This window comes from Dermochelys coriacea, chromosome 1 (assembly GCF_009764565.3).
Source record: "Dermochelys coriacea isolate rDerCor1 chromosome 1, rDerCor1.pri.v4, whole genome shotgun sequence".
Taxonomy (NCBI): Eukaryota; Metazoa; Chordata; order Testudines; family Dermochelyidae; genus Dermochelys; species Dermochelys coriacea.
The window spans coordinates 142,422,234-142,445,949 of NC_050068.2; the positions used below are offsets into that span (position 1 = coordinate 142,422,234).

Sequence of the window (23,716 nt, forward strand, 5' to 3'; positions counted from 1 at the left end):
CGACAGCTGCGGGAGCCGCTCAGCAATGCAGCCCGCCCGCTCCCGCGGCGGCCAGCTCCGGCAGCCGGGAGGCTAGGGAGCCGCGGCTGAAGATGGGGCGAGGCGGCACCGCGGCGAGCCGCCGGACGCCCTGAGGACTGACGAATCGTTTTCTGGGCGGCGGCGGCGGCGGGGGGGGGGGGTGGGTGGGCCGCCTGCTGAACAACTTGTGGTGGGAAAGCGAGGAAGGCAACTGGCCCTGCGCTCCACGCCTGGCCACCTCCAGCCCCTCGGTGCCACGGGGCGCTGGTGTGATTCGCTCGTGCGGCGATTCCCCTCCGACCGGCGCGCTGCTCTAAAGCCAGAGGGCGCGGAGTGCGTGGCGGGGGGGGGCGGGGGACTGGCCGCCTGAAACCCATTCAGCCCGGCCCGGCGCTCACGGGGGATCTCCAACCGAGCAGCCGCGGCCCCCCCCCCCCCCCCCCCCCGCAAAGGCTTCTGCGTGTGTGAGTGGGAGTGCGGGGGGAGCACGCCTCCCCTCGCCGCTCCATGAGGGGGAGTGGGCGCTCCGCTCTCCTCGCTGCCTGCGCGGGCTTGGAGACCGGGCGGCCACCAGCGGCCAGCCCCCGCCTCCCCGACAAACTCGGCTGGGCTCTGGCGGTGGGCGCGGGGCTTCTGGCGCTCGCCCGCGCTTCCCTTCGCCGCCCCAGCCCCGCTGCCCTTGGCTGTCCGCTCCCGGGAGCCGGCTGGCGCGTGGAAGTCAGACAATGAGGCGCTGGGAAACTCCTCTAGGGCACAGCCGCGTTCCGGGAGGAAACGAGCCTTAGCAGCCCCCCCCAGCGCACACACCCACCGAGCGCCTCGGCTCGGCCGGATTTTTTTTTTTTTTTTTTTTGCCCGGGTGTATGTCAGGCCGGAGGGGCAGCTCCCGTCTGCCTGGGCTCCCCCGATGATTTTGCCTCGGCTCCGGGAGAGCTTCAGATCGCACCTCGCCCTCCTGAGCTCCCTCTGCACTAGGATGTTGCGGCAGGTTTTGCACAGGGGGCTGAGGACGTCTTTTTCCAGACTCGGCCACTTCATTGCCAGTCACCCGGTGTTCTTCGCCTCCGCACCTGTGCTGATCTCGATTTTGCTGGGCGCCAGCTTCAGCAGGTACCAGATGGAGGAGAGCGTGGAGTATCTCCTGGCCCCCAAACACAGCCTGGCCAAGATCGAGAGGAACCTGGTGAACAGCCTTTTCCCGGTGAACCGCTCCAAACACCGGCTCTACTCTGACCTGCAGACCCCTGGGAGGTACGGCAGGGTCATCATCACATCCTTCAGGAAGGCGAACATGCTGGACCAACATCATACTGATCTGATCTTAAAGGTAAACCTCTGCTGTGTTCCGAATTATTCACTTCCTCCACACCTCATCTCTCTCTCCATCCCATCCCTCTTCTTTGAGCCAACCTTCCCCACCTTCCCAATTTGTGTTATAATAACTCAGACACTGTCCAGATACACACTGATGCCTGTTGGGGTATGCTCTACCTTGTGTAGACACTGTGTCTTGTGAACACGGCTACTAAGTCACATCCCAGCAACAGTTGGGATGACTACTTATTTTAAAGATCAGAAATCTCCCTTATTTGTGGATGAAATAACCTAGACAGCGCTGTGTATTTTGGTGAATAAGGAGGTGAGGGCACTTTGTTAAACAATTCTTCCAGCATTCTTTATTATTCTTACAGTCATGCCTGTGAGTTAAGTTCACTCTGAATTCAGTAACTGTTTTTTTGAAGTTTGAGTACAAATCTGTAAACTGCTTGGGGGGAGGGGAGGGGGGGTTGCTCTGTATGGATTGCCAGGTATGGAGTGCCTGTGACTTTCGGGTACAGAATAGCTTGAAACCTCCATTTCTCTTAGAATCAAATTACATACCAAATTGATTATTTTTAACTGGTAGTATTTCCTCCTACACTCATCCTCACAAGCCTTTTTTTTTTAAATAGAAAAAACAGCCTGGTTGTAAATTTGAGGCATTGTACAGTTTGTGATGTACAGGATCGAGTTACATCAGGTTGCATCTTGTCATATAATTTATGTTGCATGGAATATGTAATTTGATGTAATGTGACATTTCATCATACAATTTAGCCTAATGTGTCAGAAATATGAATTTCTTTAATTTCATTATCTGATCTAGACTGCAATAGTTTTGAGTAGGTTTTGGGGGGCAGGGAGGGAAAATGGGATGGATGCAAAAATTGGGCTGCAAGAGGGTAGAGTTCCAGAAAGAAAGAAAGAAAGAAAGAAGAATCTCTGGAACATTTGGAAATATTCAAGGTGTGGCTCTTAGAATCTACACACTTTAGCATTAAACTGTAGGAGTACATGTTAACATTGTTCCCCTGTGGAAAGCATAAAGACTGTCAACACTTTTCTCTTTGCTGAATGTCAAACCATCAAAACACGCAAAAGATAGTGTTAATGTGAACAGTAGGGAGTGTCTCTCCTAAAATGAGAAAATAAGTAAAAAAAATATATATTCTGACAGAGTTCTGGGAGATTTCACTCTTTTCACTAAACTAAATGTGTTTCAGTGGATTAATTTTTCTTATTTCAACTATAGTACTATTGCACTGATCCACCCAAGTATTTAATATTTTTCCTTTTTGTTGTTGACATATCAACAAACAGCATCAGCAAATAGATATAATGAATGTAGTCTCAGTAAGTCTAGTAACATTTCAGTGGTAAATAAGAAAACTCCAGAGAAGACAATTTTCATTCCTTCATATTCCAGTTTTTCTGAACTGCATTTGCATCCAGGATGTGCATATTCATTCAATTCAGTCACAGATTAAAAATTATAATGGATTTTTCCCCTGTAGTGCTATCTCTAGAAATCTGTAGTTTAATCAATAGAATAGTGACACACAAAAAATTGTTACTTTGAATCTTTCCACAAGCAAACTTCTGCATTCGATTTATCATATCAGGGAGAAAGCTATAATTTAGAAAGTTCTGTCAGTTTTAAATGCTGCCTCTTTTTTTTAATAGCTGAAATCTTCCCACAAAATGATTATTTTTCACTTACTGAGATCATGATTAACCACGCTATTGTCATTTGACTCCATTTACTTATTGTTAATCTGACATCATCAACCATATAAAATACATTTTTACAGAAAATACAAAATACATTTCTTCTAATTATTGGTCTGTTTGTGGGCAGACCCAGGCACAGATAGCAGCCTAAAGAACCCTGTAGATGGCTCAGGAGATTGGTTATGAGCAGTGGGTCTAAACAGATCAAAATAGGAGGCAGAGCTCACAGCTCTTGCTCTTATGTGGTCATGCGGCATTGCATCGTCTTGTGGTGACAGGGCGCAGCAAGTGAAAGAGAATGAGAACTAGATGTAGGTTTTTATGCTGTACCTATCACCACTAAATCTGAGCACCAAAAGGAACAAGAGCACAAATGTAATCTGAGGGGAGTTAATGTTTCCATGCAGTCCAAAATCCAGCCAAACAAAGTACTGTGACTATATATATAGTGTGTGATGACGAGGTGCTTACCCCACCTGTTTTATAACTGCTGCCACACAGACATGATCAGGATAGAAAATCTGTTTAATAATATCCTGCATTTTAAAAGGTTAAGACATTTCAAAGAGAGAATTTGAACAAATCATTGTGCATTGTTTGTCTTTTCTTCTGTAGTGGAGGGGAAGTTGGCCTAGAGACAACAAGCTTTAGAGCAGTGGTTCTCAACCAGGGGTACGCGTACCTCTAGGGGTACACAGAGGTCTTCCAGGGGGTACATCAACTTATTTAGATATTTTCCTGGTTTTATAACAGATTACATTAAAAAAAATAGTAAATTCAGCACAAACTAGAATTTCATACAGACAAAATGAGAAAGTAAGCAATTTTTCAGTAATAGTGTGCTGTGACACTTTTGTATTTTTATGTCTAATTTTGTAAGCAAGTGGTTTTTAAGTGAGGTGAAACTTGGGGTATGCAAGACACATCAGACTCCTGAAAGTGTTACAGTACTCTGGAAAGTTTGAGAACTGCTGCTTTAGAAGAGGCAGATAGGAGACTTCAGGATGGGACACCCTGTCTTCTCACATCAATTGCTGTTGTTCCAGCTACTAGCTGGAGCACTGGGAGTCCCAGAAACTCCCCAGCCAGGGACCAGCTGCTTCTGTGCATCTCCTCCAGATTCCCCTACCTGCTTTCTCCTTCACCTCACCAGCCAAGGAGAAAGGGGAGAGCCTTGGGGTGCTAGTGTTCCCCACTCACAGAAGGAGAAGAAGGGGAGCTTCCCCCTGCTTTTAGCAGAAGAATGTGTGCTCCCCACACAGTCACCCTGGTAATGATATGAAACATTTAGTCTGGTTGGAATCAGAATAAGGTTGATAGCACTAATACTGACCATCTAACAGCTTTTTGGTGACCTATCTAAAATGGTTTGGTGATCTGTGTCTAGTTCCCAATGGACAGATGTCCACATCAGGGAAGCAGGGAGGGAGAAACTATCTTCACAACAGGCACTGAAGGACACCTTGTTGGCAGTCTGGGAAGTGAGGTATGAAATGGAGACTAGAATGGAGTCTGAATCACCCTGTCACTGGACCAGTTCAGACAATGCTGCCAAACCTAGAGACCCAGCCCTCTCCCCCCCAGGGGGCATATTGAGTGTTAGTGTGGTGTAGGTGCTCACGTCTCAGAGCCAAGTACTGATGAGTATAGAAGCTACTGCACATGTCCTAGCAGTTTTGTGATGATAACTAGTACATTCTAGAGAATCAGGCCATCTTGCCCTGTATAACAGCCTGGCTTGGACACAATGCTGATTACCCTTTTCCTATTTAAGAGGAAGCCTCCATCCACTGTTCTCCTAACTCCCACCACAAACCAGTTCTAAACACACAGCTTGTTGCCTCCCCGAAATAGCACAGAAATTACAAAGTAGCAACAAAATAGCTTTATGGGCCTGCGACATTCATGAAATGTCTCGTCCCTCTCACGTCACATTGAGGTAGTTAAATACAGGGCATTGGCATCCTGCATTGTCAATCCAGACCCTTTTTCTGTCCAAAATTCACTATTTTGTGGAGAGGAGAGAGAAATATAATAAAAATATAACCAAATATATTGTTTTCACATCTGCACCTCAACACAGACCTGCAAGAAGAAAAAAAATATTTGGACATTTGGTCCAGGTAATCATCCAAAAGTTCAGAGATCTTATGCAAAACTTCTCCTATTCTCTTTCATCTAGAAATGAAGCTGACAATACTGCAAGGGCTTCTTCTATTTTAGTATGGTATTTCCACTTTCAGAGGAAACCAGGAAAATTAAAGGCACATAAAATCTGCAAAAAACACTAGTCAGGCACTTTAAAAAAAAAGTTTGATTTAGATTCAGCTGGAGTTTGATGTCAATATCTGGGTCTTTTGTTTGAACCTCTTTGCTCAACCCTAGTCACAGTGAGCCCACTGTATTGCACATTGATTTTAAATTAATCTTTTTTTCTACTCTACCTCTATTATTATATTGATAAGAAACGCTATAAGAATATTTTTGTTAAATTTAAAGTGGCTTAAAGTTAAGGTAAAAGAGTAATATGCCTGATAGCAAAAAAGGATTTTATATTCACAGTTGTGTATATACAGATATAGAGATGTTGAGTTTTTGAGAACTACACTAACCTCACATTTTCAGCAGCAATGTTTATTTACCCCTTCTTTCACATAGCCTGCCATAGTGAGAGATAGATATTTAAGTAAATATCTAGATATATGTGGAGGTAAAAATTAGGATAAAATATTTATTTCTGAAATTCATAGCTCCTACTTATTAATAAACAGGTTAATTGTGGGGTTTTGTACCATTGTACTCCCCCTTGTTATTTGATTGTTGTTTCTTTAATAGGTTGTTATTTAATTATTTCATATGTCAGTAAATATCACATCTGCATATAGTAGATAATATTTTCTACGATTTCCTCATTCATATTCTGGATGGATAGTTTCTACAGATGGTGAAACTCATGGGGAAAATAATTCAGTTACGCTCCAGTGTTTGCAGTATCTATAATCATTATCTTATAGATATACTGCAAGTATAGAAAATCATTTTCAAAAGTCAATGGGGGCTGTTGGTTGCTCAGCACTTCTGAAAATAAGGACACCTTGGATTTTGGAGCGTAATTTAGGTACCCATTTTTGACATCTTGGCCACCTCTTAGCTATAGTTAGTTAGTTTTACTAATACAAACACACACATACAAATGTACAAGAAATATAGCTATGTGACACTGCATAGGAATGTATATAGCAAATTTTAACTATTTTGCTCAAAAGTTGAAAAACAGTTCTAACCGTGGCCAAACTGTGTAGTGAGCTGAAAATCATGCCTTTAGGAAAAGGCTGCAGAAAGAAGGAAAGAATCCTCATGTAAGAGGAAAGTGTATGAAAGCAGTGGAAGTGCAAGACATTTGTCATAACAGTACAATGTCATGAGGTTAAAATGTGCCTTATGCAAAAACCAAGTGGAATTAAGATATGCAGGTAAGATCTGGGCACAGCCAGGTGAGAAAGAAAAATACATAGGAACATGGTGCAAGAACAGTAAGGAAATACAAGAAATGCAGAACCATCAATGTCAGCATTAACTTACAGTGACTTCTGTGCATGAGATGATTCAGGCTGTCAGGAGCAGATCTGTCTGTACCAGGAACCATAAAGTTCCCTGCTGCCTTTAATTCACAAAGACCTCTAATTTACTCCCACACATATGTGTCCCAGTATCCCCTTCTGCCACCATTTAACAATAGCTCCTCCGGCTACTCTTTGCCTTAAAGAGGTCCCCTCTGCACTTCTCCTTTGGCCCTTCTGATGATTTTCAACAGCAGCCACTATCCCTTCCCTTGGATGGCAAAGATCATGGCACAGCCTCAACAGCATGATGCCTTGGGAACTGAGTGGCTTCAAAGGCACAGAACTTTGAGTAATGCTCCTCTTCCAGGGGAGGAGATGACCCGGGCCAAAGTTTGAACTAAAATGATCATTGATGACTTTACAGCTTGTGACAGACTCCTTTCCCAAACAGAAAGAGAGTTTTATTTGGGACACTTGCCCTATATAAAGACACGTACCAAGTTGCCAGCCTACCTTAATAATGATGCAAGAATTAGAACAAAAATTGGAGAGGGGGGACCTAAATCTTCCCATCTGAGTGTTAAAACTGCAGCATTTTATCTTAGCTGCAGCACAAATGTTCTTCTTTCAGATGCTCCAAACAGGGATCTACCTTGGCTGTGCCCCATGTGCCTGTTGGAACAGGATCTGAAACAGGGTAGCCAAAATGAATCGTGTTCAGCTCAATGTAGCATACATTCAGACTAAATTGTCATGACATTGGTTGAAATGAAGATCATATTGGGTACAAAAGCTTTTTCCCCTAGATTAGAAAAGAAAATTATGCATAGCAGTCTCCTTGGATATGGAGCGACTAGGAAAATGGATGGAAATATGTATACTGGAAAAGCACACATTCCTGCTAATACTCAATTGTTAATGCAAATAATAGTAACTTAAGTAACTTTCTGTATTTTGAAAATCACTGAAGGATTTTAATTACATTGAAAATTGTTTAGTAGTTTGGACAAATATTCTGTTCCCCTCATGTTTTGTGCAGATTACAAATACTGCTGGTGAAAACATGACTTATTTAATTAATTGTAATGTCTCGTTCAGAGACTTTACAGTCTGGGTGAACATATAAAGTCCAATATCCCATACTGTTTGTTTATTGAATATTCTCAAGTTACAGGTGAATTGCCGTTAGTCTTTAATGTTTTCTTATGAACTGTTATGGTCTGTTGGTTTCATCCATCTGCTTTGTATGCAGGTTACAAACGCATACTGGAACTTCTTGTGCAAGACACTGCTTTCCATCGCATTGGTGTACATTGTTACTCTAGACACACAAAAGTGAGGCTGAGAGTAGAATCTGGCCCATTATGAAATGTTTATGGCACAGTTACACATCCTTCATCCTTCATGTGTTCATGTTTTTATAATGAAGAACCCTTATTTAAAAAATTGCTAATGATTCCAGGCTCATTTCTGTCCACATTTGTACAATATGCAAGGTATTTCCCCCTGTAAATTAAGAGAGCTGTATAAATCTGTTCTCTCACTTAATTCAGATGAAAAAAGAAAAGGAGTACTTGTGGCACCTTGCATCCGATGAAGTGAGCTGTAGCTCACGAAAGCTTATGCTCAAATAAATTTGTTAGTCTCTAAGCTGCCACAAGTACTCCTTTTCTTTTTGCGAATACAGACTAACACGGCTGCTACTCTGAAACCTTAATTCAGATGGATGCATTCCTCTTTACTGGGACAATTTTCTGAAAATATTCAATCAAAAAGCACTATGCAAAAATAGGTGGAGATCATAGAAAAACAGAAGAACTTTACAGTAGTTCAATAGAGATTTTTTCCTCTTTTTCCTTTCCATTGGCACAAGTTACCCGTAAAAATTACCAACAAAATAAACCAGACAAAGGCAACTTTAACTTAAAATGAAACCATAGGTTTAAGTAGTATTGCCAGCCGCAAGCATTCAAAAAATCATGAGATTGTAAACAATAATACATTTGGAGTTCTTTGTTTGCCTTCTGGGTTTTAAGCTTTGCTCCATAGCCAGGAAGGTATATGTTTTTTGGTTTTGTTTTTTTTAAAGAAAGTTGAGATGATCAAATAACCTACATGACTTCAGGAGCTGGGGCTTTAAGAGAAACACCAAATATTGTGAGAATTACAATACAATTGCAAGAGTTGGCAACATGTAAGGTCATCTCCAATACTGACCATCAGATGCCCATTGATCGTGACATTTAGAGACTAAACAAATTACAGTAAAAAATATATTTATGATATGACATCACGAAGCTCAGACTCTCATAACAACATATGTCCCTATTTTTGTCAAATTACTCATTTTAGGAGGAAAATATATCATCTAATTAATTTTATTTAGCTATCTATTTCTCTACGATAGTCTAGTGACACAGCATAATCCAGTGTGATGCCATGTATTGTCACCCATAAAATATTACACCTCATAATTTGAAAACAAAAACCAATAACAAGTACATTTTTGAAACCCAGTCAGCAAGCTGCAAGCATTGTGTGAATCAGATAAAGCACAGTTCATGCACTACCACTATCCAAATTATGTCTGGCTAGTTTTACACATGCTTAGTTTTAATAATCTGACTCCATTAAAGTCAGAGTCTCTTTAATGGGAATTGAATTAGGCCATAAGATTCCAGTTGATTTTTGGTAACTCATTTGCCTGGAAGTATATTTATACCATTAACCACAGAGCCTTAAAACCTGTAACAGACACTGGACTACCTGTGGTTCTTTAGCTGCTTTCTCTGTGCTGTTCAGCCATGGCTTTGATCACAGTACCATGTTGTATAGCATGGTTTTATAGGATTTCTTGGAATGCATAATTTTGCAAATGAATCAGCAGTTTCAACCCTTTCATCTGGAATATAATTTGTTTACTTTAAAGGGACATTACTAACTTGAATTTTTATAATATATCTTTTGATAGAACCCCATTTACATAGTATGTGCTGACTTCTAAATCAGAAAGTTCCTTTTTTTAAAAGGGGAGGAGGATTTTTCCCCTTTCTGAGTTTAAAAGGGTCTTCTGAATGGGCATAAGAGCAAAAACAAACTGTCCCCTTTGTCCTAGGTATGCTCTTGATTCCTGCCCCTTTGCTTTCAGTTCCAGCGTTGCTGTCACTGATGCTACTGGTTAATGCCCTCTTGCAGTTCCTGGAGAAGGACTTCACCATCATCAGAACAGTGAAACTGACTGTAGAGAAAGGTCCTTATTCTCGGTTTCTCCGTTCCTGCACTTGAGGCAGATATGGAGGGACTGGGAGCCAAACGTTACTTTAAACTACCTTTGCATTTCCCATATTTGGAGCTATGCAGGGATCTAGATGATCACAGTGGTCCCTTCTGGCCTTGGAATCTACGAATTCGTGCCCTGCCCAACCCAACCCCTGCCCTAATGTAAGTTATAGCAGCCTTACATTCTATTTCCCTTTGATCTCCTATAGGTCTTGGGAAGCAGAAAAGGGGGGGGGGACTGGGAATGTGAATTTTAGTTGACAATGTCCCTCTAAGCAAGAAGACTTGAAGGGTGTCAATTATTATTTAATTCATGACAGGTGCACTTTCAGGTACAAGAGCAAAACCAGCATGCTATCATGACTGAAGTGATACTATAGAATTCTCATGTGCAGTGCTTTGCCGCACCAGCGATATGCTGGGTTCTAAAGTTATACCGTTGGTGAATTGAGAAACCTGTATGCCATGATGAACCAGCACCACTTGCCCTTTGAGGATCTCAGATAAAAAAATATTTGTGCAGATTATATTCATATTACTTCAATTCTCCCTTTCTAGGTATAAGACTATTAGGGATGGGAAAACTGATTAGGAATAAATAAGACTGTCTGACCCGTCCTTACTCCAAGCTTCAAATGTCACATCTTTTTAAATCCTTATTACTCACCATTAAACTACTTTGCAATGTCTAAATGTATCCTCATGCTGTCCCAATTAAACAGTAGTCACTACTATTCACTAAATTAAACACTTTCCCGAAGGGATGTCATAATATACCGTGTTCAAATGAAGTTGTGTATAGTGTAATCATTTAACTTAATAGCACCTTTCAGCACAAAGCACTTTACATATTCTATATCCTACAAAACAAAGAGGTTGGCTTTCTGCTCTAAATGAAAAATTCAATTCAAATCTAACAATCAAGTTCCTAAAATGCCTTCATATAAGGAGAGCCATGGAACTACAACTGTCTCTGGGAAAGAGGGAAGCAGCCAACTGACACACAGGCTGATGGATCAGTGTGGAGAGGTAAATATTCTATGATGCTGTTGCACTAAACCAAACTCTTCCCGAGTGTTCCTTAGTATTCACACACAAGCAAGAGTGGTTTAGTTTCTAAGATCTGGTCTGAAAACAGCACATAGTAAACTGCAGGGTACTGAATGTATTTGCTTCCAGGATGAAGGTGTGAGTCAACCTTTATGGCTGAAACAATGTTCAGTGCATGTAGAGGGTGGGGAGGATATGAAGGGAAAGGTGGTTTTGCAGCGCTGCTCTAAATTGCACCATCTTGTAACAACCTTCAAGGGCCGTTATAATATCCAGGGATTGCCAGCGCACAGTGCATTCTGGTCACTCCCTTTCCTTCCCTGATGCATCCCTGGAATGTTCCCTATGCTGGCAGAGTGGGGAAGCCCAATAGCCATCTCCAGGTTACTTGAGCCTTCTCCTAGGTCAGAAGATATCCCATTTGTCTGGCTACGCCAGTATTATAGCCCATTTGCTCTGCCAGTACGCAGAGAAAAGACCATACTACATGATATGATCTGGTCCCTGAATCAAAAATGATGGCCTCCAGGAGAATGAGTATTTCAAATACCATGTTTAGCTACTAGCTTTTTAGTAAAGATAAACAGAATTGTTGGCAGTACAAATTATTTTCTAACCTAAATAAGAAAAGATTCGGACATACAAGAAAGGAAATACAGCAGAGTTGAGGCAAAATAGGTAAGTAGAGTAAATATATATATTTTAAATTATATATAATATATTATTTTTAATATAGATTTTAAAATAATATATATTATTTTTAAAAGTTATATCATTGTTTGGGGGAGTTAAATTGCAGCATCCTACTCTGTGCATCCTTCCTCAAAGAGATCAGTTGCTAATCTAATTTGGGCAGCAAATAATTCCATTTTAAAAAATATTTTATTCTTGTCAGCTACACTTCTATAATGGCATTTGTTTTTACAAACATAGTTGATGAAATATATTTATTGGCTGCTAGCACAAAAACTCTAAACAGATACCTACATTTGATTTCAGGATACTTCCCTAACACCGTAACAACATGAAGTTGAAGGATATATCCCTGAAATAACTGTTGCATTAGTTTTCTAACAGAACAGAAGCCTTTCAACTTGGGACAGTCTCAGAAGACAGGAAGATGACCCAGTACCTCCAGCATTTTCCTTTGAAGTCTTCTGTTTTGTTTTGCAGGACTGTTGTGCAAAAATCTTTAATCACAAATTCCTATAATCTCTCCATGAGGGAGAACTTAGCCTGCTCACTCTGGTTAACATTATATCCTTCCAATCCTCTGAAGAGGTTTGTTGATTCATTTCCTTTTCCCAACCTAGCTTCACCTTGTCAGTATTGCTCTACAGAAAATAAAAGCTACTCAAATGCAAGTGAAACAAGCCACATAATTACAAGACAAACAAGTTCAACGGGCAGGAATTTTGTATCTTCTTACACATATTGTTTATATCATCATAAGAATTGGAGACAATTTCAACTAGATTTATCCCAATAGTGGACTATGTAAGAGAATTACAAGATAATCGGATCACTGGTAAAATAAATAATACATGGTATGCACATTTTTCTACAAATATGGTGAAATTCTGGCTACACTGAACCCACTGTGTTTAGACAGCTAATGCATCTCCACCAACAGAGCCTGCAAGCTCCATTGTTATTGTGGGTACCTTCTCTCATTTTCTTTTTCAATCACAGTTTTCTTCTACAGAAAACGTGTGTGCTAAATATTGCTTGAATTCAGTCCCTTCACTGTCTGTATAAACTGAGAATCCCCCGGGATTCTGTGGATGGCAGTAAATGTAATATAAAGAGGAAGTGATTTTTTTCTTCCCCAGGACAGTGTTCTCTGTCCTGCCAGGCAGCAGGTCAGATTATAATTACTCATCATTTTAAAAAAATTGAATTAGAAATGTCTCTAATCTCCCAACTCATCAGTAAATGTGTGTTAATATCCCTGCTTTACAGATAAGGAAACAAGAGACTTTCCTGACACCAAAGAATCAGGAGAACCAAGATCTTTTGATTTACTGGCAAACCCCTGCACCTTACAATCAAGTCATTGAGCTTTTCCATATGTCAGTTTTCCTGTCTTTAAAGTTGACTTAATGAGAACACTTTGCACCTACAGAGGGCTTTTCCATCTATAGATCTCAAAAACAGCAAATGTGGTCAAGCAAACATGAGTAGACAGCTTTTATAGGCTATACACACAAGCACTTAGACTGGATCCTTTTTTTCTAAGAGGAACTGTGTTCAAGTGAATGAGACATGAGTCTATAATCTGATTCTGTTCTCAGCTCTGCCACACACCAAGTGATCCTGGTCAAGTTAAGTCAGCTTTGTGCCTCAATTAACCCATCTGAAAAATGTCAAAGATATTGTTGGCCTCCTGCAAGGAGTGTTGTGAGCCTTCACAAAACAGGGATTGGGAAGTACATTGAATTATTAAAACCAGTCAGAAAAAGGGATGGAAATTGAATTTGGAATATTCTGGCTCCCAACCCCATGTTTACTCCCCTACACTTTGAGAAGCCAAGGGGTCCCTTTGGCCAGATTCCATGTTTCCCTGAAGCATTTTCACAGCAGTCTTGATCATTTCAGAGTACTTCAGGGACCTATGTAGTGTAGCACTTTGAGCTAGATCCCCAGGTGAGCCAGAGCCATGCACCAGGAGAGGAAGGGAAGGACACCTTCCTACCTTTCTGATTTTGAAAGCTGCCAAAGGCCAAGCCAGCTCCTGGTGCAAGTTAGAGCAACCTCAGCACTTTTCTAACTTGCACCAGCCAATGATGGCCCTCAAGGGGTTGCTCCATCAGTCAGGATGGTCGGAGTACATGACATTCTAGCCCAAGCCACTCCCATACCCTGTGTAAAGAGTGGCTATCGTACAGCTGGCTTTTCATGGAAACTTGCCTCCTTACGGCAGGTTTAAGTACCCTTTGCACCACCTTATGGCAGGTTTAAGTACCCTTTGCACCACCACATCAGCACAAAGAGGACTTAACTGGTCCTGAGGATCTGCCTCTATAAATTTATCAGGGTACCATATGCAAAATAAATAATATAGTTTGCAAAGACTCCTAACACTGCTAAGTTAAAACATTTTTTCACCAGAATACTGAATGGGCCTTCACTATACTTAAGGCTATTCCCCTGCCAAATTTCAATCTTCTAACTCCACCTGATTTAGATGGAAGCTGTTTCAAAAGAAGTCACAAGATTTTATTTTATTTTTCCCATGGGGACAGTGCAATTTTCCCACTCTTTTTCTCTTTCAAAAATAACAGCCTTTTTTGCTCACATTTTCCAGAACAATTCACTTTTGGTCAGAGATTAACCATGGAAAATTTCAGCCTAAACAGTATGCTTCAGAAGAATACAAGCACCTCTGAAAAGGAGCTGGGATACAACTGTAATGTAGCAGGCCCCAACCAGCAACTCCTAAAATAAAAGTTTTTGCCAGCTAATATGTTCTTCCAGGAGGCTCTAACATCTAACTTTAGCCTCCCTCATCATCTCAACTCTTTGCTGTAGTTTGGGTGGATAGGACTACAATTTAATTAATGCCAGATAGCTTGGACCTACTATCCTGACAATCCTGGCACATAAGACATGCAGCTGTGATCTTTCCTTTGTCCTGAGAGAGGGATTAACTCTCCCACTACTAGTCAACAGGGTCTACTACACCTCACCCTAGTGGCACATTGAAATTAACTGTCATATTGCTTTTCTGTACTGCATTCCTGATAGTTGTCTGATGCAGTGGTCATTTAGCAATCCTGATTATTATTATGTTGCCATAATGTGGCTGGTCTGTAGCTGTCCCTTTTGCTTCACTTGGAAATGAAGCATTCTAGTTTATTGGAATATTTTGTTTTGTTTTGGGAGGGTGAAAAGCAGATGCACCTAGCATTTATAGAAGTCAAAACATAATTGACTTATGAGTAAAGGAAATTGGGGAAAAATATCAGTACTTTAATGCATGTTTTGCATTTTTATAATGTGCTTACTATTAATATTGTAGCAATTAGAATTTTTTTTTGCCTAGCGTAAATAGGAAATGGACTGAGATGACAAAGCTGCTGTCATTCTGCCTGCTATGGTGCACAATTAACTGATGAATAATATGTGTGATTTTTCTCCTCCTTACAGTTGCACTCAGCTGTGACCAGGATCCAAGTACAAAGACCTGGTTTCAATTACACATTTGCTCATATATGTATCCTGAATAATGACAAGACTTGCATAGTGGATGACATAGTGCATGTGCTGGAGGAGCTAAAGTCTGCTCGATCTTCTAATCGAACTAATTTTGTTATCACATATCCAATCACTCACTTAAAGGATGGCAGGGAAGTGTATAACGGGCACCAGCTTGGCGGGGTTACCGTACATAGCAAAGATCGGGTGAAGTCTGCAGAAGCCATCCAGCTCACCTACTACTTGCAGGCGATCAACTCTCTGAATGACATGGTAGCAGAAAAGTGGGAATCCATCTTTCGTGACACTGTCGAACTTTTCCAGAAATCCAACAGGAAAGTCAAAATGTATCCCTTTACTTCGTCTTCACTGAGGGAGGATTTCCAAAAGACGAGCAGGGTGTCAGAACGTTACCTGACCACAAGCCTGGTCCTTGTGGTCACTTTGGCCATACTCTGCTGTTCCATGCAGGATTGTGTCCGCAGCAAACCTTGGCTTGGCCTTTTAGGATTGTTAACGGTGAGCTTAGCCACACTGACTGCAGCTGGAATCATCAATCTGACTGGTGGGAAATACAATTCCACCTTCCTGGGAATTCCCTTCATCATGTTAGGTAATTATCTCATTCTATTTTTTGGTGGGGGTTTCTGGTTCTTTGACATATTTCATGGGCAACAGAAAAGAAGCCAAGTATCACTGCATGAATCCCAGTACCCATTCACTGTGACACTGCAGTGTACTCCTCCTCATCATGAATTCATCTGGTATTTGTAATAATAATGCTTATGGACATTAAAAAGAAAACTCCACAGGGACTCGGTTGTTCTGTAGCACCATTTGGCATGACATTTTGCTCATGTGGCAGATAGAGACAAGTTTGTGCTAGTGAAGTATGTTATGCAAGAGAGGGGAACCAACAGCAACTTCTCTGTAGAAATTTGATTATGTTTTTTGGTACTCAGCTTTATAAGGAAACCTTTGCACAGGTCCCTTTTGTGAAATTAAAATATCAGCTGCCTTGGTAAATTAAATGGGCACTTTTCATTTACAGAACAATAACTGTATCCCCTTGAGTACACACTGTTGTTTTATCATGGGCTTATGTTTTAATCAGTCTGTTTAGGGAATAGATGCAGTAGTGGGCAGTTTTTTGTGGCATTTCACTTGAAAAGTAAATTTGCCAAGGCAGTTTAAGTAGCAATATGCACTGTCTCTTGCTGACCAGGCCAGCTCACACCATTCAGCATTCAAGCCCTGCAAATGATTAAAGTATTGACAGACTATGAAGACTGTCCTGTGCAGACTTGGTGGCTGGTGGCATTAAAACAGAGATTTCTGTCTGTCTCTATTTTTATACTCCACTCACCCACCATAATTTTTTGGGTATCAAGACTAGGAGAGTCAGATTGGACCTGATCTGAAGTCAGTGGAAAGACTGCTTTTTTTTTTTTATGGACTTCAAGGGTCTTTTGATTAGGCACATTTTGGGGAAACTTGGCACTAAATCAGAGCAGACAGAGGACTTCACTAGTGGACATAAAAAGATAGCGGGAAAGCTCATTCTGTTTGCTTTTGCATTTAGTTCATGAATGGTAGAAACACTTTGTACACTGCAGGTGTCTGTTATGTCCTTGTTCGCAACATTATTAATTTGTGAAGAATACCTCATGCATTGATTTGATAGTTTTCCCAGCTGAAAATTAGTGTGCAGTACTACACATTTTCAGCACAAGTGAATCTCCAATTACTAAGTCACATCATGTAGTGATGTTACATGTTTCAGTAGGATTGTTTTATATTCAAAACTAGGCCCACTATGATGTGCATATAAAATACTTGTGCTCCTGACATGTTTAATTAAAAGGATGTTACATTTTATAAAGCAGCCATTTAGGTGCAGAATATACGTAGTGAAAAGTAAGTAAACAGAAAGCAGACCCTCAAATGTCACATCAGAGGCAGCACATAATTCTGATTTTCAAATCACATCCAAAAAATTAAAATAAAATGTAACATGATCCAAAGGAAATATCTTGCAGGAATTTTCAATCACAGGGATGCTGCCGTCTGCCCTGTTTTCTTATATTTGACTTTATGTAATGTAAAAACGCCTTGATCAAACTAAGGAGATTATGCAAAATATTATGGTTTTCTGTGTGTGTTATAAAGAGAATATTCACTGCAAAAATTAAATCTAAAAGTCCATCCATAGAAACGAAAGTATTTTGCATGGAGTGACTTTGAAATATGAAATGTTAGCTAGATTAAGGGATCAAATCTCACTCTGCTTGAAGACAACCTTTCACATTTTTAATTCATTGGCAATGAATATGCTGCAATATGCACTTCGGGGGGGGGGAGAGGGGCAAAAAGTTAACTATGATAAATTTGCATGCAGTGTTGTTGTAGCCAAGTTGGTCACAGGATATTTGAGAGATAAGGTGGGTGAGCTAATATAGTTTTACTCCAGATCTCCTCTGATTGCCAAACACTATAGACCAACATTATTTTTTAATTCAAGTGTATTACTCTTTTTTTAGGAGTGAGTTTCTAGCAAGTAATTAAACTCTAAATAACTGTCAGAACCTAATAGCCCATTTCACTTGAATCCTTCATATGCTTTGCATGGATTAATATAAACTCCTAAAAATCAGACATGGACATGAAGGACAGATATACATTTTTTAATGAGAACTGGTTTAATCAAGTGGACAATTGGAAACACAGTTTTTTTTCTTCTGACAGCAAAGTGAAGCAGGACATAGAATGATTCTGAACAGATTTCAACAAATATTTCACATGTATACATTTAAAATATAAAGTCTCCCTTTAGGTAACTGAAGGCTAGAGGTTCAATCTAACATTGATTGTAGTCAATGGAGATACTCTCAGATAACTTCAGCGAGGACTAGAGGAGACCCTAGATTTACAACCTTCAGAGAATATAAGATTTCTGATCTGTAGTTTAGTGTGGTAGCTACTACTTACCCATGTTTTCTTAGCTGAACACGGGCTCCCAGGGTAACACAGTGGTCAAAAGAGTGAGTGCGATCCTGGGATGCATAAACAGGGGAATCTCAAATAGGAGCAGAAAGGTTATTTTACCTCTGTATTTGGCACTGGTGGAATACTGTGTCTAGTTCTGATGCCCACAATTCAAGAAAGATGTTGAGAAATTAGAGAGGGTTTTGGAGAGCCATGAGAATGATTCAAGGATTAGAAAACATGCCTTATAGTGATAGAGCTCAATCAATTTAGTTTAACAAAGAGAAAGAAGGCTAAGGGGTGACTTGATTACAGTCTCTAAGTAGCTACATGGAGAACAAATATTTAATAATGGGCTTTTCAATCTAGCAGAGAAAGGTGTAACATGATCCAATGACTGGAAATTGAAGCTAGAGAAATTCAGACTGGAAATAAGGTGCAATTTTTTAAAAGTGAGGGAATTAACCACTAGAACAATTTACCAAGGGTCTTGGTATATTCTCCATCACTGACAGTTTTTAAATCAAGATTGGATATTTTTCTAAAAGATCTACCCTAAGAATTATTTTGGGGAAGTTCTGTGGCCTGTGATATACAGGAGGTCAGACTAGATGATCACAGTGGTCCCTTCTGGCCTTGGAATCTATGAATCCATGATCTCATGACTACAAGCAAAAAGTTGACCAAAAAAAATACTTATTCCTGATACAAATCCTGATCTTACACAGATGCCACTATGCCACTACTGTGATCAACTACAGCTGGTCAAATAATATTTCTCAAATAATTCATTCATAACATTTCACAATATTTGTCCAGTTATTCACTGAATGTTTTAGATGATTTGCCCAGTTATATACAGCCAGACTGATAATTCAAGTTTCAGAGGGGTAGCCGTGTTAGTCTGGATCAGAAAAAACAATGAGGAATCCTTGTGGCACCTTAGAGACTAACAAATTTATTTGGGCATAAGCTTTCATGAGCTATAACCCACTTCATCAGATGCATGGAGTGGAAAATACAGTAGGCAGGTATAAAAATACAGCACATGAAAAGATGGGAGTTGCCTTCTAAGGTGCCACAAGGATTTCTCGTTGTTTTTACTGATAATTCAGGCAATATATTTGCAAAACAAAGTATTCAATTAATTGTTTACTATTTTTAATAGCTTATTGACAAATCCTTCTCTTAATTATTTACCTTGTGTCTGCCTCAACCCCTCCAACAGTGCATCTGTAGTGCAGAAAAGATAGCTTCAGTTTCTGTATTTATTGAATTCTTTGCCTCACTAAGTCTTGATTGTGGTGATGGCTTTTATATTGTGGACAGACTTCTTTACCACAATTAGGATTCATCAATGCTTATTAAAACAAAGCAGAAATCAAATAAAGTCCTTGAAACAAACAGGCTTCTGAGATAAGCTATTCAGTGAGCTTCAGCACTAGTCAGAAGTACAGCAGGAGCCTCTCCACCTGGTCCCAAAAGGGCAAGGTTCTACTCTCACCATATACGAATGAGGTTTTAGGGACAGGGAGGACAGGAAGAGCTGCAGAGATTGGAATCTTATATGGCTCTGACGAGTGCTGTCTCAGCCATTGAGCTAAATATGGAAATTTTTGCAACAATCTTTGTTTTCACTGTGAACATTTTGCACAGCTCTTGGTTAAATAACTGCTTCTTTGAGCAGCTAGTCCTGGAACCCACAAGAGGAGAGGCAATTCTTGATTTAGTCCTAAGTGGAGCACAGGATCAGGTCCAAGAGGTGAATATAGCTGGACCGCTTGGTAATAGTGACCATAATATAATTAAATTTAACATGCCTGTGGTGGGGAAAACACCACAGCAGCCCAACACTGTAGCATTTAATTTCAGAAAGGGGAACTACACAAAAATGAGAAGGTTAGTTAAACAGAAATTAAAAGGTACAGGGTCAAAAGTGAAATCCCTGCAAGCTGCATGGAAACTTTTTAAAGACACCATAATAGAGGCTCAACTTAAATGTACACCCTAAATTAAAAAACAATAAGAGAATCAAAAAAGAGCAACTGTGGCTAAACAACAAAGTAAAGAAGTAGTGAGAGGCACAAAGGCATCCTTTAAAATGTGGAAGTTAAAACCTAGTGAGGAAAATAGAAAGGAGCATAAATTCTGGCAAATGCAGTGTAAAAATACAATTAGGAAGGACAAAAAAGAATTTGAAGTACAGCTAGCCAAAGACTCAAAAAGTCATAGGAAAAATTTTTTAATTACACCAGAAGCAGGAAGCCTGCTAAACAACCAGTGGAGCCACTGGACGATCGAGATGCTAAAGGAGCACTCAAGGATGATAAGGCCATTGCAGAGAAACTAAATGAATTCTTTGCATCAGTCTTCACAGCTGAGTATGTGAGGGAGATTCCCAAACCTGAGCCATTTTTTTTAGTTGACAAATCTGAGGAACTATGCCAGATTGAGGTGTCATTAGAGGAGGTTTTGGAACAAATTGATAAACTAAACAGTAATAAGTCACCAGGACAGATGGTATTCACCCAAGAGTTCTGAAGGAACTCAAATGTGAAATTGCAAAACTACTAACTGTAGTCTGTAACCCACCTTCTGTACCAAATGACTGGAGGATAGCTAATGTGATGCCAATTTTTAAAAAGGGCTCCAGAGGTGATCCTGGCAATTACAGGTCAGTAAGCCTGACTTCAGTACCAGGCAAACTGTTTGGCTGAAACTATAGTAAAGAACAAAATTGTCAGACATGTAGATGAACATAATTTGTTGGGGAAGAGTTAACATAGTTTTTGTAAAGGGAAATCATGCCTCACCAATCTACTAGAATTCTTTGAGGGGGTCCACAAGCATGTGGACAAGGGGGATCCAGTGGATATAGTATACTTAGATTTTCAGAAAGCCTTTGACACAGTCCCTCACCAAAGGCTCTTAAGCAAAGTAAGCTGTCATGGGATAAGAGGGATGGTCCTCTCGTAGATTGGTAACTGGTTAAAAGATAGGAAACAAAGGGTACGAATAAATGGTCAGTTTTCAGAATGGAGAGAGGTAAATAGTGGTGTCCCCCAGGGGTCTGTACTGTGCCCAGTCCTATTTAACATATTCATGAATGATCTGGAAAAAGGGATAAACAGTGAGGTGGCAAAATTTGCAGATGATACAAAACTACTCAAGATAGTTAAGTCCCAGGCAGACTGCGAAGAGCTACAAGAGGATCTCAAAACTGGGTGACTGGACAACAAAATGGCAAATGAAATTCAATGTTGATAAATAGAAAGTAATGCACATTGGAAAATATAATCCCAACTATACATATAAAATGATGGGGTCTAAATTAGCTGTTACTACTCAAGAAAGAGATCTTGGAGTCACTGTGGATAATTCTCTGAAAACAACCACTCAATGTGCAGCAGCAGTCAAAAAAGCTAACAGAATGTTGGGAATCATTAAGAAAGGGATAGATAATAAGACAGAAAATGTCATATTGCCTCCATATAAACCCATGGTATGCCCACATCTTGAATACTGCGTGCAGATGTGGTCGCCCCATCTCAAAAAAAGATACATTAGAATTAGAAAATATTCAAAAAAGGGCAACAAAATTGATTAGGGGTATGGAATGGCCGCTCTGTGAGGAGAGATTAATAAAATTGGGACTTTTCATCTTGGAAAAGAGACGACTAAGTGGGTATAGATAAGAGGTCTATAAAATCATTAATGGTATGGAGAAAGTAAATCAGGAAGTGTTACTTACTCTTCTCATAACACAAGAACTAGGGGCCACCAAATGAAATTAATAGGCAGCAGGTTTAAAACAAACAAAATGAAATATTTTTTCACATAACGTATAGTCAACCTATGGAACTCCTTGCTAGAGGATGTTGTGAAGGCCAAGACTATAACAGGATTCAAAAAGAACTAGATAAATTCATGGAGGATAGGTCTATCAGTGGCTATTAGCCAGGATGGGAAGAGATGGTGTCCCTAGCAGAGCGACCAGACAGAATCCATAAAACAAAATGTCAGACCAGAGACCCTTTTCTTGAATATCAGCCTGGTAAGGTTTGGACTAGAAGAGAGGGAGTTGGAAAGTCTGTGGGCTCATTGACATCTGGAAGAAGCAGATAGAGATGGGACAAGGGGCTATATGAAGTCAAGAGAAGGAAAATGGGGAATTCAGTTGATGGCCAGATTGACGTGAGCATTGTGAGCAGGAGAAGGGAAATGTGGGGTTAAAAAAGCAGGGTAGGAATTGGCTGCGTTTGAGGGGGAGAGGGACAAGGGCAGAATGTGAAAGCGAAAAATGGAAATGAAAGGAACTCTAAAGGTCTAAAGATGTTCAAACCTGTGTGTAACTAAACAAAACCATGAAAATGTGAAGAGCAGTGGAGGTTCAGGTGGCCCTTCCCAGCATAGTTTGAAATACCAAGTGCAATTTCCTGCACTTTGGAAGATTTTAGACCAAGATTTGAACAAACAAGTAGTCTACCTGCCATTTCTCTGGAACTCTGAAGTAAACTACTAGTGGTGAACTGCATTCTGTTAAAATGTAACCATGCTCAAAAATATCCTGGGCTCTAAAAGCACTCATCATATTCTTCATCAGACACAAAAAATATTCATATATTCTTTTAAAATCCTATGTCAACATTAATTTCACATACAGAAACATTAGTGTCCCATACCAGCGCTGAACGTCCTGAACAGCACTCCCAAATTTCCTTCATTCCACATTTAAAGGTACAATACACACAAATGTTTGACTTTGTAGAGTATTTTGCCACCAATCTTTGTCATAAATTAATAAAAATGAGAAGCTTACTGTGTCTCCCTTGTTTTTATTCTTTTCACTCAGCTTTCTTTCCTTCTCTATCAGCTTGTCTCTCTTCCATGTCTTTTTCTCCTAAGGAGAACTTTATCTCCCCTCTAAATGTGTGTCTCCCCAAGTTTCTGTCCCTCCGCCTCTTCCCCTTCCATCTCATTCATTCCTGTTCTCACTTTCCCACAGTCTTCACTCCCACATCCCTTTACTCTTCTGGGGCTTGTTTTCCCTTGCTTCCACTCTGCTCTCTGTATCCTGTTTACTGTCCATGTTCTGTCTTCCAGCTCCCACTTCAACCCTATAGTCTGATTTCTCTCCCTAAGCTTCCCTCATCATTTTTGCTGTTTTTCTCTGCCTTTGCTTAGGCTCCCATCTCTTTCTTGACTTCATCTTCCATTCTTTCCCATTCTCCACCAGCTCAGACATCTGCCCCCCCCCCCGGATCTCAACATATTCTTTGCCCCCACAGATCTCCAAACAAATTCATCCTCTACCCCCAAACCCACTGGCAATTGATCACCCATCTTCCCCAAACAACTGCTGCTCTCCCTCCCTCCATTCTGCCTCAGTCAATTAAGGAAAGCAAAGGAAGCATTAACATTTGAAAAAAAATGTATTTAAAAATACAAATAGTTCTCAAACATTTTATGCCATGTTCTCCCAGCTCTCTTCAAGTGCAAAGAAAACACATAGCTTACAAACTGGGGCGAGATCCAAAGCAAATATTAGTGTAGCAAGAACTGTGTTTTTC

At 40.3% G+C, this 23,716-nt stretch overlaps 1 protein-coding gene across 1 annotated transcript in view; it reads left to right on the top strand.

Moving 5' to 3' along the window:
* Positions 1-201: 201 nt before the first annotated feature.
* Positions 202-23,716, top strand: part of PTCHD1 (patched domain containing 1) — a 49,526-nt gene continuing 26,011 nt past the window's right edge. Inside the window, exons 1-2 of the mRNA XM_038417392.2 lie at positions 202-1,348; positions 15,114-15,774. Coding sequence (XP_038273320.1) covers positions 929-1,348; positions 15,114-15,774 — 1,081 coding nt within the window. The 5' untranslated portion in view covers positions 202-928. The remainder of the gene's footprint in view (positions 1,349-15,113; positions 15,775-23,716) is intronic.